The sequence below is a fragment of the Sylvia atricapilla genome, chromosome 6 (genome assembly GCF_009819655.1).
Source record: "Sylvia atricapilla isolate bSylAtr1 chromosome 6, bSylAtr1.pri, whole genome shotgun sequence".
NCBI classification, from domain to species: Eukaryota; Metazoa; Chordata; class Aves; order Passeriformes; family Sylviidae; genus Sylvia; species Sylvia atricapilla.
Window position 1 is genome coordinate 48952415 of NC_089145.1, and position 18534 is coordinate 48970948.

At 43.1% G+C, this 18534-nt stretch overlaps 1 protein-coding gene across 1 annotated transcript in view; it reads right to left on the minus strand.

The window, feature by feature from the left end:
- Positions 1 to 57: 57 nt before the first annotated feature.
- CCDC85C (coiled-coil domain containing 85C) overlaps positions 58 to 18534 on the minus strand; it is a 109819-nt gene continuing 91342 nt past the window's right edge. The window contains exons 4-6 of the mRNA XM_066321860.1: positions 12084 to 12179; positions 5358 to 5456; positions 58 to 3774 (exon numbers count right to left, since the gene is read on the minus strand). Of these exons, the coding sequence (XP_066177957.1) occupies positions 3685 to 3774; positions 5358 to 5456; positions 12084 to 12179 (285 nt within the window). The 3' untranslated portion in view covers positions 58 to 3684. The remainder of the gene's footprint in view (positions 3775 to 5357; positions 5457 to 12083; positions 12180 to 18534) is intronic.

Sequence of the window (18534 nt, forward strand, 5' to 3'; positions counted from 1 at the left end):
TCCAAGACACTTAATCCAAGGTACTTCAGCAGTGGTCTCCCAAATCTTACTCATCAGTTTATTTAAAAAGAATGTTTTTTATTTTATTCAGCTAGAAGTATACACTATCACAATCAATCTCTTACTTCATTTTTACTAAAATATTTCAAATGAATGTTTTACACACATTATCAAAAAAACCTGTACTATTACTTTCCTTCCCCAAAAAAGCCAGAGTGGTTCAATAATAGGTAAAAACGCGTGCTAAGGTCTAAAGAATTTTGCTATATACACAACAGCAGGTGCTAACCTTTCCAGTTCTTTGTAAATCATATACAGAAAATATAGCAGGGCTGTAAGATCACAGGTTTAACAGAAATCAAACTTTAAACTGATTTCTAAAGCAGCACAAATAGACTTTCCCCACATTATGAAAAATATACAATTTTATCACTTTACAGTCATGCACTTTGAAAAAGATCAGTAGTACTCTTCCCCCCCAGTTTCTAGAAAGATAAAAGGTCACTTTAACACTGATTTCATTTAATATCTAATATTTGGATAAAAATGTGCCATTCTCAAACAAGGTTGTGCTCAGCAGTCTTATCAAGGTGCGAAGAGCCAACTGAAGCTGGTTACACTGCAGCATTTCAGGAACTGTTAGGGAGATGCTGCTTACTCCAGTCACTCCAACAAACGTCAAGGATGTGATTTTACTTTCCTTAAGCAAGCAAAGTCCATTTGTAAACAGTGGATGCTTTCTTTGCCAGAGGATTGCAGAACCCAGGGCTTCAATCTTGAGGAAATTATCTTGGGCTGTTGCCCCAAATATGTGAATTTAATGGCCACTATTTCAAGGGATGCTCCTCTCCATCTTAATGTACAAAGCTCCTAAGGTAGTTTTCACTGAATACTGAGCATGTAGGTAAGTGAATTTAAATATGCATATAAAATATTTCGACAGCTGAAAATTCAGCACCCAAGTCATCCTGTAAAGTCATTGAGCATCATTTCACCCCAGGAAGACATTTTATAGCTCAAATGGAGCTAAGTATGAAGACTGGCAAGACTAAAAACCCCTAAACAGTAACACCCCAAGGTACAGCACTGTCATGTTCTTCTGCAAAATCAGTGGTGCACATCTTACATTGAAGATGATAAATAAAATCTTAAAAGGGCAGTACCCTACAAGTATGAAGTTCATTCAGTTGAACTGCTGGCTACCCTATAAACTGGCTTTTCAGGATTTACTGGGCTAATTGACCTCAACTGCAGCACTGTTTCTCTTGTAGGTGAGATCTGCAGGTGGAACAAAACAAGCTTTGCTTGAAGTCATTGAATAGATTTTGAGAGAGATTTGAGAGCAGGGAGTATTTGAGTGGGAATTACATAGTGGCAAGAACTAGTAATCTGGTGAGTATAGCTCTTGTCTTGTTGAGAGGACCTGCTCATAGACTCATCTACCCCTTAAATAGCAAGCATGTCATGAACACAGTTAACTCTCTCCAAGTGCTGGCAACATTTGTGTTGCTTTAGTTAAAATTGACTGACATAAATCAACCTTGTTCCAAATATACTTGAACTCTCTGCTTAATCCAGCAATCAGATGCCACCAAAGTTAAAATGGGCTTTCAAGCAGATAGATTAAAGTGAACCCTCAGTTTGACTTTAGATGTTAACGAATAATCGCCTTTATATCACCTTTTCTGGTACAGCAATCTCAATGTATAAATTGTACAGGAGGAAGACAAGTAATCACCAGCGGTGACTAGAAACTGGAGGTCAAAATAAAAAGTGGAGGAAATCCAGAATCCTCTAAATATGCTTAAAGAAGACAGTCAAACTCCAGAATGGATTTTTCCAGACTCCATGGGATGCAAATACTGGTAGACTGAGAGCTGTCTAGCTCAGTGTTCACTGACTGAGCAGTAGTAAGAAATAATCTACTGGTGGGTGTGTGAGTGAGAGTATGCACTTGTGTTTCGGGGGTGGTTCTTGGTTGGTTATTTTTAAATAACCTACTCAACTGTTACATTTCTATTTCTGCAATGAATAATGAAGTGATGCTTACTCTTACTGGTTTCTGTGTATTTTGGTGTATTCCTTCTCTATTTTTTTACTGGTTACATAAATCCACTAAATTGTTCAGCCAGGCAGCTATAGTTTATTGTGTACCATGGGACCAATAACCTTTCATTAGTTGCCACATGGGTTCCTTGGTATTGTATGGGTGCTCCATGTAATACAGTATCACAAGCCAAGAACTCAACTGGTAGAACAAATTAATTTAGAGGAAGAACCTGTCCAGCTAATACAGCTGTCTGTAGCTGTGACTGATTCTTGTAGAGAACAAAAAAAAAGTAATGGTGTTTGAGGTCATTGCATCCTCCAACTAATCACTGAAATTGATACAACTTTTGAAGAGGAGGCTTTGATCTTTTCACATGCCTGTTAAAATTATTTTACACCAATGAGTTCTAATAACGAAGTCCCGCTTCCTTGGACTATTGGGAAAGAACATCTAATGAAATACAGGGACAGCTGCTGTGACAACTTGGAAAAGGAGGGAGTCAAATTCTTACAACTACACAGGCAGCTACTCCACAATAGCAAAATGTAAGTCCCATTACTTTATATACAACCATTTGAAGAAGGAAAAACCCACTTGTTTTGGTTCATTATCAAAAATAAAGCTTGAGTGGCAGGAAGTAGTCTCACCTGACAGCCCGTGTTTATGGAGTTTTTATTCAGCTCTACAAGGTTGTTGTTCAGTTACCTTACACAGGAAACAGTATAGGTGAGGGATCCAATAAGAACACTAAAACAACCCAACCAAATCTTCCTTATGTGAAAGATGAGCTGCTTTTGAAGATCCTGTGACAGCCATAAGCACTGTCAGGATAGCAGTTTCTGCTGAATTATTTCATAGTGAAAGCTTTACAAGAAAAGTGTTGCCATTTTGTAGGGAATACTGTTGTGTGGCTAAGTGACTTCACATTACAACTGCAGAAATCTTGTGTCATTTGATCATGAAAATTTGTTCATTAACACCTGATACAGAGTCTTAAGCCTTTATGTACACTTGTGTGATAACTACCACCATACAGTGTAGAGCAGTAAAAGTGTTTTTAGCTTGCCACTCAGTATTTTACACAGAGCCTTGTGAAAACAATTGCATGTCATTCTTCAAAATAAGGACCTCCAAAAAAACTGTTAGCAGCTCATGAACTTGGCAGGCAGTAAGCAATGAATTTGAATTGCATTTTCCTTGGCTGCCTGGAGCCACTAACCTGGCTATGACTCACTGACAAGCGGGTGGACAGGAGCAATACAAACGGTGACTTCTCCGCAGGTTAAGGGTTCTTCTTGTTCCTCTTAGAAATTCTCTTGAGTTAGTTAATTCTACAAACAGGTCGTTACAACAAAGCAGGTTTGAACTACAATAAAAATGATGCAAGTCTGGCATTATTGGATGGTTACCCGGTGAACAGTAGTTCCAGAGCACCGCAGCCTGGAAATCAGGCCTTTAGCTGCCATATTTACACTATTGTTACAAAAAAAAAAAAAAAAAAAAAAAAAAAAAAAAAAAAAAAAACCCCTGAAAAAACTCAACCCCGACTCCAAAGAACAGGCAGCTAGAAACACTGAGCTCTGCCTCTTTAGTCTTCACAGAATCCATCACTTCCAGTCGACAGGACAGTGTTCCTACAACGGACCCTTGAACTGGTTTCCTGACAGATGTTGCCTGATGGAGGGTTTGGAGCTCGCAGCATCACCCAGCTTTCGCCAGACAACCTGCAAGAAAAAAGGGATAAAGGGTTTAGGGAGAGAAAGACAGGAATTAAAAAGCTCAAACAGCAGAGTAACTGAGGAATAGCAGTATTTTTTTAATTACAGTCTGAAAGCCAAAACCAAACCTTTCCTAGAGCTGGGCTGCAGTTCTCAGCACGGACACAGGATGGCATCTTTGTATCAGTTTCCAAGGAAAAAAAAAATGATGCATTTTTCTAATTAGTCCCTCTTGAAATTAGAACCATTTTTGCCTGGGGTAATAGTATAAAACAAATACACTAGATTCAGAACAGAAGTTCAATGGTAGGTCAACCCTGCCATGCTTACAGAAAAGATGCTACCATGAACAGAAAAGATAATGAAAAAGATAATGATTAAAATTATATATATATATATATATATATATATATATATATATATATATGACTTTCTAAAAACATACACTTCATCACTCTAGGGCCACTATTTAAATAAAAAATAAACCGCAAAAAAACTTTATAGCTGCCTTGAATCTACATGAAATGAATATTTAAAGAGAAAACAGCTAATGATAGACAAATAGAGATGAGTCAGTTTGGGAGGATGAAGTTACAGTATTTTACCTTTCCCCTAGCATAGCTACAAGGGACTGGGAAATTAAACAGACAAGATATCCTAAAACGCAGGCCTTCATTTACTCTAGTCTTGGCTTTGCTTATAGAGATCCAGCAAGCAAAGTGAAGTAAGTGCCTCAGCCCTTGCCAAGGATGCTCACAGTGATTTAGCTCGGCAAGCTGTGCTTCTGTTCACACCTTCTTTTTAGGTTAAGGTGGGTTTCAGAATTTAAACAAAGCATGAGGCCACCCTCTACTGCTGGCACTAAATGATGCCACCTGGGCAAACCTCTTATGTGGACTGCAATATAAGAAGGCTCATAAGCATCCTCCTGCCTACTCTGGGCAATTGAACAGCACATCCCCAACTGCAGGTGACAGGCAGCTCAGGCTGTGTTCCAGCAGAAATCTCAAACTCTTTGTTCAAAGCCAGAGCGTGGCTGAGGTGCTTTGAGGCTGGAGTAGACAGTGACAGAGCAGAGGTTGGGTATGAGCACTCACTGCACAGGATGTGGCCAGCTCAGTTCACTGTGGTCGCCCAAAACATCGACAGTGTTAACAGCACCCCACATATCATGACGCTGTTCAATGACTCCAGACAAGATTCTCCCTCTGACGTTACCATGTGGTTTAGGCTCAAACCCACTCAAGCTGTGCAGCTTTAAGCATGGCAAGCAATTTCTGCTTAGCCCAAACTGAGTCTTTAAGGGCACAGATAGAGACAATTGTTAACAGAACTCTCCTAGTCAGTGAGAGCCCCTTGCACAGCTACTCCACAGCCAGGAAGGCAGCAGAGTGGGAACTACACTGAGCAAAGGCTGCTCTGTGCAGTGAGTAAACAAGGCACTCAGATCACCCAAAAGAGCAGAGCCTCCACTCTTCCCTTGTGCCTATGGACCTCACAATCCTCACATGCAGCAGATCCCTGTTCCTCCGTACTTCTAACAAAAGACCACAAAAGGAACCCCAAGAGCTGCTGGGAGGAGCTCTTACATTGCACATTTCACGAACGATTGCCTTCTCCTTTTCACTTAGGTCTTCTTCATAGTTGTCTTGCATCTGTCTGTCCAAATTTTCATGGACCTCTAGGACCTACAAAAAACAATATTACAAAACCATTATGATCCTCACATAATTATTTGTGTCCCTAAGAACAACATTAGCAAGTATTTAAATTGGCAGGATTCACAAAGCCTCCAGACAAGCAAAGACAAGCAGGACATCAAGCTGGGCACCTCTGTCCTTCCTGTGCTCCCAGCCATGTCCTGCCTCTGTCCCACCACCTGCATGGTGTGGCTGCTGCCACAGTCCTGGGGAGCACTGGCAGCAGGTTGCTTGTGCATCTCTTCCAGGAAGGCTGCTGGTAATCCCACATGTTGTCCCTCACAGTGTGCTGCCCACACCCCAAACCTCTAGAGCAGCTCAAGTGGCAGCCAGGCCTGGCCTGCCACATCCCACTGTCCTGGCCACCCCCACAGAGCTCCTTCAGGGAGAAAGTGCCCAGTTGTGGCCAGTTGGTCCCTTGATCACAGAAAGGAGACTGCCTGGAGCTAAAGGCAGCCTTCATTTCCAGCTGGAAACACTGACCTGAGGGATAGCCCTCTGTCACACCCGCATGCATCCCAACGATTTCTCCAGATAGGCACATCACACAAGGTGGGCATAGCACAGACAGAAGCCTCCAGGTTTTACTGTTGCCTCTGTGCTGATTTGCACACTTCTCCCAGGGCTTCACCACTGATAAGCCACATGGTCAGCTCAGTGTGCAGGGTCAGAGATCCTGCAACCACCCAACATCATCAAACAGCGCGTGGTCTCATCCAGCACGATGCAACCACACATGGATGAAGGTGTACAACAGGTGTAGTTGTATGAATCAATATTCCTCTATATCCCAGGGAGGTACAGAGCCAGATGCTGTGCTAGGATGGGTTTCAGCCTTTGCTGAGGTACATACAGCACCAACTGCTCCATGAAATGGGATACCAGGGAAGATTACCCCCAGGTCTGCTTCAGCACAGCAATCCTGCTGTACTCAAAATGAGTTACAAACAAAAATAGGTCATTCTCCTAGGCCTATAGCCTACGTGGGACCAGTCTTTGCACAGATAGGAATTATCCACATCCATTCTAAGAAGAGAAGAAGGGCAAGAGGGATGCAAAAAGCATGTACATGCTGACAAAGAGAGCATCTATTTTCTGCTAAAGAGGAGGGAATTAATTATTGATCCAGCTGGACTTGCACATTGAACTTGCTTGTCTGGAGCCTGTGTGCTTCCGATGCTGGCTGCAAAGCCAGCAGCCTGCAGGATCACATCCTGGTATGGAGCACCTGGCTGGCAGCTGAACACTGGCTGTGTCCACAGGGCAAGTGTCAAGGAAACCATGGGGTAGATTAGTTAAAGATCACATCAGCCCCAGCCCTTGCTTTCAACAGCCATTCATCTTGCAGGCACGAGAGTCTCAGCGGACTAAAATAAACTGTTTTTCTACAACTTGGGCTTAAACTAAACCCACATTCCTTAGTCCAGAATGTGTGAAAAGGTAGCACAGTGTATTCGTTTCAGTGGAAATGTCTTTTAATAGCGTTAACCAGGCAGCTGGAGCCGGAGCTGAAAGATGATCAGATGGAAGTTTATGTTCTGAAATATTCAATTTCTGAATCTCATTTACTCTGGAAATTATCCTGCTTCCCAGGCTCAACCCATGCCTGGCTAGGCAGTTTGTAAAGATGTGTTAGCATCTTGGGTATGGGAAAATGGGATTCATAACAATAAAATGCAGGCCTATCCAGGAAAAGACATGTTGGAAGAAAATACACTCTGAAGAGTGAAATAACCTCCTGAAGAAAGACAGGAAGGCCTTTTCTTACTGCTGACCCAGCCCCAGCTATTCTCAGATCCTGCCAGATGCCTCCTCAGCTGTTTAGAAGGACCAGGTTAATGTTCCTCCAGTTACACCACTGGGGAATACAGACATGCCTTCACATCAGCTATCTATGGATCAGCTAAAGTTCAAGGACTGTACGTTCAGTGTGGGTCTAAGAAACTGGGGAATGTCCTTCTGTGATTTCTGCCACCTCTCAACCCAGGAGCCTAAAGAAAACAGACAAATGTACCCCAGGCTCAAAGTGGCTCATGCCATTCCCTCCTTTTTGCTTTTCATCAAGTTGCACTGACAGCACTTGGTCCTTTGTTGACATGGTAGCCCTTTGTGGTCTTCCTGGGTAAAATGCCAGTGAGAGCAGCTTGCTCCACTCAGCCATGGGGCTATTCCACATGCAGGAGGATGGGGTTGGGCTGGGAAATGCTGCTCTTCTGCACAGGAATGACACCTCCCAAAAACAACTTTCACCTTGCTCTTGGTAGGCATGCTGGCTTGTCTGGCTTTTTCCCTACTGATACATAAACTGGGGAACACCTCAAGTGTTCTTTGAGACTACACTGATGTCTGTGAGCAAGGCAGTGTCACCTCAAAGTCACCCAGTCCACCACATCCCTTCTGACTTGCTGTACTGACCCCATATGGCCAAATATATTTTAAAAACAAGCATTCAATCAAAAAAAAAAAAAAAAAAAAAAAAAAAAAAAAAAAAAAAAAAACACCACCACTAAAGAGTCTGAATGACAGTAATAAAGCTTTGGAAAGGAAGCTGAAGTTGAGGTATTCATTTCTGCAACACAAAGCACGTTGGGATTGAGGGATACTTTCCAAATTGTGCAAACCTCACTATTTTGTTGCTTCATAAGTCTGCTGGATGCAGCACTGGCAAAACATCCTGCTTCAGCAAGGGAACAGTCCATATCCCCTGCTAGGATTTTCCCCTAGTTTTCGAAGGCCAAATCCTGTCTTATCCACAATTAGTGGGAGTGATGATCACCTGCTAGATAGCTCTGTGTGCATGGAAGAGGTCCAGGCTGCTGCTGTGGGGGCAGCTGGGTTCTAGGCTAAATGTCGTTCTTTTACATTTGTCTCCTCATCACCTCCCCACGTCTTTAGCAGGTTTGCTCAGTTCCTAAGAAAAGTGCTTTGATGTTCAGTGAGATACTGAGCTGTAGCATATGTACCTCTTATTCTTGTTAGCAAAAACAGCTGTTAGGAGTGCCAACCTGTCATCTTGCTCCTTATTTAGTAGGTGCAAACAAACAAAACTATTTCAGAAGGAAAAATAAAGAAAATCCTAAACTCGCTCAAGGAAGAACTCATGCTAAATTGCAGGCAGCACTTCAGCCACGTTGATAGAATTTAACTGGCAGAAAATCCCAAGGAAAAAAAAGCCTTGGGGATATTGCATATGTGGATGCAGACAGGGGCAGTCCAGAAGCCCTGCAGATCCATGTGGAGTGGACAGTCCCTCAGTGACTTCTTGGGCACAGAGCCACATCCTTGCAGCCTCATCACTTGTGGACAGGCTTGCATGCAAACATTCCACAAGACAAGTGGAGCCAACTGTACAGAATCATGGAATAATAGAACGGTTTGGCATGGATGCCTCTCATCAGAGCAGGTTACTCAGAGCCCCATCCAGCCTGGCCTTGAACACTTCCTGGGACAGAGCAACCACAGCTTCTCCGGGCAACCTGTGCCAGTGTCTCACCACCCTCACAGGAAAGAATTCCTTCCCAATATCTATATAAGCCTGTCTTCTTTCAGTTTAAAACCTCTGCCTCTTGTCCCGTCACTATGTGACATAGAAGTCCCTCTCTCTCTTTTTTATGAGACTCCTTTACAGGACTGGTAGGTGCTATGAGGTGTCTCTGGAGCCTTCTCTTTTTCAGGCTGAACAACCCCAGCACCCTCAGCTTTTCTTCATAGGAGAGGTGCTCCATTCCCTTGATCATTTTCACAGCCTTTTCATCTCTCCTTGCCTTTTCTTGCAGTAAGGAGCTGGCCTGCTGAGCCATAAGGACTTCCTCTTTCAATCAAGAAGGGCTTTTTCCAGTGCCTGTTGTGATATAGCCAAAGCACAAAGTTCCTTTTGTAAGCTGCTCTCTTCCCAAGAGAGAGTCATGATCAGTATACCAGGAGATGAGGGTCTAAGGTAGCAGCTGCATCCAGCTTCCCACATGCAGGGGCAGGCACTGGAAAAGCTACCCAGTTCTGCAGGGTGCAAATAAGACCTACTCCGTATGCTACAGCATGATGTGGCAAAAAAAGGTCTGCAGCTGGAGACCAACAGCTACTGACTATTTCACTGTGCCACAACGGGGGAGATGGAGACATGATCAGTTTCCTCAGTCTTTCAATTTCCAGATGATCCTTGGAAATGGGCCACAGAATGGAAAAATAGACACCTTCACATCCCTCCGTGCCACACTGACCTACAGGAGCTCACTTCAAATGTGAGAATATTTTTAATCTCAGGTGAGTGAGCAGAACACATCACGTGAGATCATTTATGTCCCATGAGATGTGACTGCTGTGTCACCTTCTTCCTGATTCAAGCCATGGCAGTTTCCAGGGTTTTGGAGGCAGACAAATGCACTTCACCAGCCAAACGATCAAATTGCAAAGAAGAATTTCTTCTGAATTTCTTCTAGCCCTTCCTAGGAATCCACAAAGCTCTGCAGCAGAGGGAATACTAAAATGTGCAAACAAGCAGTCATTCAACTTCCTTTCAATTCCTTTAAATGAAAAATTGTGCCAGACTTTCCAAACCTAATTTCCAGTTTCCAAGAATCTTCCTCATTAATTTTCATTCCTTTTCATAACCTTATCAAACCACATCTTAAAACCATTTATGTTTCTTGCCCTTAGTGAGAAATTCAGTCCTGCAATTCCTAAAGCAAATAGGAAACTAATTACTCCCCAGAATATGATTATAATCAATTTATAAGTATCTGATCTTGTAATTTAAAAACTCTACCAACTCTGCTTAGTACAATCCCTCATCACCATCTCACCAAATGCAATGAAGAGCAGGAGCAGAAAGGCATGAACTCCGCAGTTTGGAAAGGAAAAGCCAACAGCAGTAGTCTGGACTGCATCAGGGCTTGGATGATTAAATTCAGTCAAAGCCAAATCAGTACAAAGTGACAGAAAAACAAAGGTTCACATGAGTTTGCAATATTCTGCAAGGCAACAGTTTAACAGATCCATCTGTATATATGTATGTATATATATATATATATATACACAGGAGAAATGTCACCCACAAGCACATTGCAGCATAGTACAGGATGAAACATTCTGATAGCACAGACCCATTCACAACAGGCAAAGAAGAAACTTGTTGGAAAACACAGGACAAATACATGGCAGCAAGTGAACTGCCACTTGTGTGGTCAGCTCCTTTGGGAACAAGCAAAAACTGTACTAAAGGTATTTCTTAATCCTTGGCCATGCTGGACATCCTTCTCTTAATAAGTTATACAATCAATCAATAGGAGTTATATAATTTGATGTATAAAGCCTCAAGAAAGCTGAAAAATCAAGATTTTCAATTTGAAGGATCATTTATAATTTAAATTCAAATTAGATCCAAATCAAACCCAACTTGTCTTGCCTTTAATAACTACTTGAGAGGTAGTGGCATTCAATATCCTCCTGGGATCTGGCAGCTACCCAGTGGAACCAATATCCTTGCCAGCCACACTACTGCTTCTCCTGACATTTGTTGGTTTTACCACCACCACCAAACATCTGACCTGGAGCCAAGACAGCCTGGACAAGCATGATATATACTAAGATAGAATCATTAAAAATCAGAAAATTTAGGGAATTTGTGGATCATAATCCTGAGCAACATCTGTGTCATTTATTTATCTGTCAAATGTGGAAAGGTACAAAGCAAAGAGCTTTGTAAGCATCTGTCTCCATGTCTAAGACCATCCAAGCTAGTGATGCCACTGATGGATCTTTTGTCCAGCTATGACCACAGGGATCTGAGCTCCAGAGCAGCCATCCAGGAATACTCCTTTGAGTTGTTCTAATCTTTTTAACCCTGTACAAAATTCTTCAGATTCAGCAAATCCAAATCTATAAATCATTATATTTCAAGCAAAGACTAATTTAGTTAAGAGACTTTTCAGCCATCCCTATGGCACCTTGTGAAGGATTTGTGCTTCTGTGTCTCTTAGATACTCAGAACTATCTTGCTTAACTGGTTAAACATGTAGCACTAGGAAATTACACTTTTTCTGCTGATGGATGGTCATTAGAATCTGAAAGCTGCTGTGAAATCATGGTGCAAATTTTCTCCTTTAACTCAGCTACCAGTCTCCCATGGTTCCATTGTCAATGGTCCTGACTTTAATCCCTACTGATGATGCACATCCTACATGGGTAGGATGCCACTGCATGTTGTATATTTTCATAAAATAAAATATTTCTTCTTTGAAGGCTACTGAAGGATTTTCAATAACAAAATATATGAGGAAATTCAGTTTTAATATCCCTTTTTAAAACAGTATTTTGGTCACCACTGTCACCCCAGCATCCCAGTTTACACAGGACTGATGAACACAAAGGGTAACCAACACCTCCAGCATCAGCAGCTTTTATTGGAGGTTTCCAACCCCCAAAAACTAGCTGTGCATAATCTTGCTTAACTCTGCAACTATTTTAAGTAATGCTTATTCATCATGACACAGGTGCTGGTTACCTATATCCAGCCTGTATATTAACTTTCTGTGTTCATTGTTTCCACAAGAAGAACCAATGCCCAGCTCTGCCACTCAGGTGCAACACAGGACACCTCAGTGCCCCACATAGCCTTACCTTCATGGCATGCACCACAGCCTCTGGCTTCTGACTCACAGGGACATACCCTGCTGCAGGAGAAGATGCAAGATCAGATGTCATGCGAGCTGGTCCCTGTGGAAATCAGATGAGGTATGTGTTAATTCCCTTTTGGGTGGTTTAAGCAAGGATGAAAAAAATATCCAGAAAACGTGTCCACTAGGCTTGTCTTGAAATCAATCCCCTTAGCCATGTTTCAAAGACAAAAGACACCACTACCCCTTCCTCCCAAGTCACTTGATTTGACACCATTTAAGAACCAGCACTCAGTCTGGATGTGTTCAGGGAAGAGATCACCATGGTGTAAACCTAAATTGATTCAAGAAACGTTTTTCATTCCTTTAGGATAGCATTCTACAAGGACAAGATCAAACAGTACTCATCCTTCTAGACATGGGGGCAATGCAAAGAAGATGATTTTCCAGAATAAAATGGTCATTTCTCAGAAGCTGTGTTCAGGAAAAAAACAGTTGGCATAACTTCATTGCTTCTCTGGCAGCATTTTCACATAGGCATCAAGTACTGATCTTCAGCTACAGAGAAAATTGTGAAAGCAACCTTAAAACAAGCAGATGTCCAAACCTAATGTTGGCTGGGTTTGTTTCCAAAATGCTGGCCAGTCCTCCTGCATGAAGGATTCCATTGGGAAAGATGCCGAAATGACATTTTACAAAAGATTTCTACTGTCCAACCAGCCTTGTAAGCACTTTTCATAGGGCTTTCCTTTTTCTACGGGCATGCAGCTTGAATTATGAGAGACACAATATCTTTATTCAGTGAGATGCACCCTGCCTGTCCCTAATATTTTTGCATTGCTTTGTAACTCCGGGAGAAATCAACAATGAAATCATTGACCAAACTTGTATTTAGTCTTCACATCCTTTAGGAAGCACAAAGAATTATTATACTTGGGGGCCTCTGAAAGCAAATTAGGATGGCAGAGCAGCATGTAGCACCATCACAGGAATGCTTTCACACACAACACACGAGGCACGCCATTCACGTCTTTTCTGCCTTTAAAAACACAGCATGTTTTATGCTTTGTCTCATCACTTTGCCTTCCATGCCAGGGCCAGCAAGTTAGTTGTGCCAGAAGAATCACAGAATAATAGAAACACAGAATGGTTTGGGTTGGATGGAACCCCAAAGATCCTCTAGCTCCAAACCCCCTGCCATGGGCAGGGAACCTTCCACTAAATCAGGTTGCTTAAAGCCCCAAGCAGCCTGGCCTTGAACAATTCCAGGGATGGAGCATCCACAACTTCTGTGGGCAACCTGTGCCAGTGCCTCACCACTTTTACAGCAGAGGAGAACCAATGGAGGGGCATTTTCTCAGCTCTCATTCTTCCAAATGGTTTAAGCTGTAGGGGACTTTTTGCCCATGAAAGCATTCATGTGCATGTATTAGAGGAAAAGGGGGGCTAATGTATTAGGCTACAGACAAAAAGGCATGGACCCTTTCGAGCCCTGGCCACTGATCTGTGCCTAACCCATGCCATGGCCAACAGCCATTTACTCATATCAGCAACCTTCATGAACTGAGTTGCAGGTGATACACGAACTTCCTTTGAAGAGGGGGTGGCACCTCAGAAAAAGGAAACTTAGACTTACTAACCCCACAATAAATCTCCAAGGTTATTTAACAGACCGAAAAAGCAGAAGCCCTCTCAGGATGGGCATGGTTCTGGGCCTAGTGGCAGAGCATTTCTGCTTGCTGGAGCTGTGGCCTCCTGGGGACACATCCTCAGCCACCCTGTCCATAAGATCAGACAGAAAAGACAGAGGCTGGGGAGGGAGCACTAGGGACTGGATCCAGCCAGCCTACAGCTGCAACTTACAACTGCAAAATGGGCTACAAATTTCTCACAGGTCTGGTAAATGTAACAGAGTCCTTCCAGAATCAGCTTCCCATAGAGGTCAGAGAACACCAGTGCATGCATAATTACTCTGGCTTCATCATGAAAGATGCTTTCTTTCTATAAATGACAAGGTTCATGACAATCTAAAGAGGAATATTCAGGAGTTTGTGGTCATACTTCATATGGATCTTCTCCCATGGCCCTCTTCAGAACTAACACAGGAAATGCCAAGCAAAGGTCTAACATTCAATATTTCTTTGCAGTTGAGAGGAATATGACAAAAGGAATTCTGCTGGATTTGGCTGCTGACAACATTTTAAATACAGTTTCCTGCCAAACTAGAGTAGATCACGAGGTCTCCCATATGAAAGACAGCAGCAGCTTCTCCTCATATAACTGAAGTCACTAATGAGCTACAAAGCACTTCCATGATCACAATCACTCTCAAAATTATTACAGAATACAAATGAAACAAAAATGATTAGAGAGAAACGTTTTCTAAAGAACTTGATCACACTTAACCAATCACCATACAAGATAAAAGCATTTTTGCAAACACAGTGATATACTGGATATATCATATCACACAAAAAGCATTCCAAGGGTCACCTTCCTTCTCAGACAAGGGCAGTCAATTGAGTCGCCCCTGAGCACAGGTACAGAATTCGACTGAAGAAGGGAAAAATAATTTTAAAGAATGAGAAATGCAGCAAAAGAGGTAGACACAAAACTTGCACTCAAGGTGTAAGTAACAGAGTACTTAATTTCTAAACAGGCATGATCCTTGATCCTTAGCTTGGAAGCCAAAAGCCCCAGCCAACAGACACATCCAAGCTGCTGAGTGCCATCATCAGCAATGGTGAGTGCACCACATGGCCACACCACTGGCCCATTGCCCCAGGCCACAGAGACCTCCCCACCACACCAGGCTGGTGCTACAAAAGGTTAAATACACACGTGAAGAAAGGGGGGGAGCAAGAAAGGTTCTCACCAACATCCCCGCTCCTTGCAGCTATATTTACTGGTTGGTGAGATCCAACCAGTAAAAACACACACACACTGCTAAGGGTGGCTCAATATTCATCACTGCACTCAGAGCTTCTTGTGCAGCTGCACCCTTAGGGAAAGCTCTTTCCTGACACACAAAGAGTCGGCATTTTTTAAAGGGGTTGGTGCTTCATTCCCACCGATTTCAGTGTGGTTCACAAAAGAAAAAAAGGTTCAGCCAAACTCCTATCAGCTTCCTGCACAGAGGCACACATAAAGGAGGCCAGAACTGAGGGGACTGCAGTCAGCAAGGAAAGAAGTGACAACATATCCAGCAGGATACATGGCCAGCAGGATGCATGGGCAGCCTTTGGAGGACGGAGGAGAGGAAAATGGGCAGAGTTCACCGATAGTCTCAGCTGAAGAGGAGGAAATGGAAGGAATTGGAGATAAGGTCAAGGTTGCTATATTGGAAAACTGCCGACAGTGGGAGAAGGGAGGGAATGGGAAGGAAGTGGAGGATGTGTATTTTACTCAGCAGGAAACCCACTGAGGTGAAATGCAGAGGAAAGGGAACCAGAGATTTGAGACAGGAGATTGGAAGGAGAGCAGGGAAAATCTCAAAAAGTCAGTGTTAAAGTAGTAAGTAAAATTGCACAGATGGAGGAGATTCCTCATAGCTAGAACAGATGCATTTGGAAACTGTAGGCAAGAATTCCCACAGCTGCCCCCCAGCACTCTAGCTCAGCTAATCTGAGGACCCCCACCACTGCAGAAACCCTTGTCCTTCCTGTTCCCTATAGCTGACATTTTCACAGACATAGGAGCACAACTGACTCAGCACCCTGGCAGACAATAATAGCAAGGTTAATCTGGTTACATCCTAAGAAGCAGAAATTGTCCATATAGGCAAAAAGCAATATGGAGTGTTTTGAGGCAAGCATCACTCTCAGTTTCCTCCCCCCGTCTGGTTTGTCAAGCACACACAGGCTTTGTATTAGATGGACATATGGCTTTTCCACTTGCTATGTTTTTATAGTGTTTGGTAGCTCAGAGGGGGATTACTCTTCTCCCCCAGATATGTGGCTGAGACATTATATAATTATATAAATGAATGGTGTGGCAAGAGAGCTCAGAAGTCACCAGAAATGCCATTAAAATTTATAATAAAGATGTTGAGAAATAGCATACCACTTTCAGCTACACCCACAGCCACGGTCACCTCACCAAAAGAAAGAGCTGCCCAGCAGTGAGATTACCAGTCTAATTGAGGAGAGGGGGTATAGGTTATGTCTCTGAGTTCCCAGGTGCTTGCAGGAACCTATGCACAAAGTTTATCAACCACTGCACCTCTGAGACTCAAAGACAGTTCTCCTCAAGAAACAAAAGTCCCAGAGAACCAGAGGCTGTGGAGCCGTGTGTGATCCATCCTATGCTTCCTCAGCAAGTAGGTGTTTTTGCTTCTCTCCAAACCACTGTGACTGCTCAGAACACTCAAGATCACTGTGGCATGGATCTCTGATGAGCTCAGCCATGGACAGAACAGTCTTGTCTCTGCTGCCAGGATGGTTCTGGGGCTGTAATGTCCTGAGAGGGTCCTGATGAGACTCTTTGCATCCCTCAAGGGAGGACAGTGCCAAGTACCCCCATATCCAGGCCATTTTCCACTGGGAAAACAACAACAAGAGCTTTTCCTCTGCTGTCTCTGTGCACCACTGAACACATTTCCCTTTCAGCCCCTGCTTGCTCCTCCACTTCAAGCAGATCAGTGCCGAATATTTGCTGTTATCAGTGATGGGACCAAGGCACTCCTCCGAGCTTACTCCTCCCATGTGGCATCAGTCCCCTCCCCATCCCACACAACCCATGTCATGCATGCTGAAACCATAAATCCACCAGAGAAGCTCAATTCTGAGTCCCTCCCAGAAACCTCTCTCTAGAGCCTGCAGGGCTTGTCTCCAAGTCTGTATGGATATTCACAGTCCAGCTGTGTAATTGACTAAGAAAAGAGAGAAAAACTCTGCAGTCTTTCATGCCAGAACATCCTTGAAACAAGAAGCTACACACAGGAGTGAGTTCCCCAATTCTCTTTTGCTAGAATGACACTGACACCCTCCAACCCAAAGCAGAAAACAAAGCAAATCAAAGTAGCCCCATTCACTACCCCAGCCAAAAATCATCAGCAAAGCAATAATGCTAACGCAAGAAAGAAAATCTCCAGACCACAAATATTGCCAACGATCCTTTCCAATCTGACACCAAAAAAATGAAGAGCAGAGGCCTCAACTTGCAGCTGCTGGTGAACATCTGCTGCTGTGTCATGCCACAATGTCATTACCAGTGTCTAAGACCAAGTTTCCTAATGAGTCCTTGCTGGCTCTATCTGGCTGTATGGGATGTGGTCCAGCACTGATGCTGACAAGCACTGCCATGGATACTCCAGTCCTGTGTATTTGGGGGACCAGAATTAATAAGACTCTCTGCAATAGGGCACGCTGCGAAATCCTGATAATGACATACCTCCACAGAGGTAAAGTAAGGCTTAAAATATGAACATCTCTAAATGGCAGTGGGAATGCTTTGGAAGAAAAGAGCCTAACTGGGGATGACAGATGTCTGCTCTTTTAGAGGTTTTGGATCAGAAATTTAAAAAAAAAAAAAAATTTGTGATAAACAATTTCTTCTTGATTCCCCTAGGGATCTGAAAAGACATGAGACCGTGGGCCTTCCATCAGATTTCAATCTCTTTTTGCTCAATTATATTCTGTCTTTTAACAACACCCTTTCCTACCTCACCTCCCAGAGAGCTATTCCTGATCCGCAGAAAGACTGAAAAAGGCTACGTTTCAAAATCCAGAAGAGAATATCATGCTGGTTTTCCTTCAGCCAACAGGCACAACCTAGGCACTGAGACCAATAATGGAACATATGAGCAAAAATATTAGTGCTTCTGAACTCCACATCTTCCCCTTGCCTTCTATTAATTTTTGTCTGCCATTTCATAGAACAAGCATTTAGAATTCAAATTCAAACCCGATTATATAAGCCACATTTTTCTAATGGCATAACTCAGACAACATTAAGGCTAAATGGAGTCATATCAGACACCGTGAAGTTTTTATTGCCGAGACAGAACACAGAAAATTACATTACATCAGGCACTGTCAGACAGCTCACAATAAAATTCCCAGGCACATCTATTTACCTCACAGTGGTTTTGTTTGCAGCCTGCTTACCCAAATTTGAATTGTACTTGGACCCTTCCTTAGCACCTGTCACCATCCAGGTGTTTTAAATAAAAAAATAAATGAATGAAGGTGTCAACACCACTCTGCAAATTAGGAACTGTTAAGAGACAAGCAGGAGGCAGTAACATGCCCACGGTTCAGGGAAAGTGTGTGGCAGAGGCAGTACCATCGAGAGGTGCCATGACTGGCACTCCAGCCCTGGTGTGCTGACAGAGGAGAGGGCCCAGCACATTTTTCTTTTGTGAATGGCACATGTGGCTACAAGTTTAAGGAAGTGCCTGGAGCAGCTCCAGGCAGGCAGTGCTGGGGGCAGATGGGGAAAACAGCAGTGAAAAC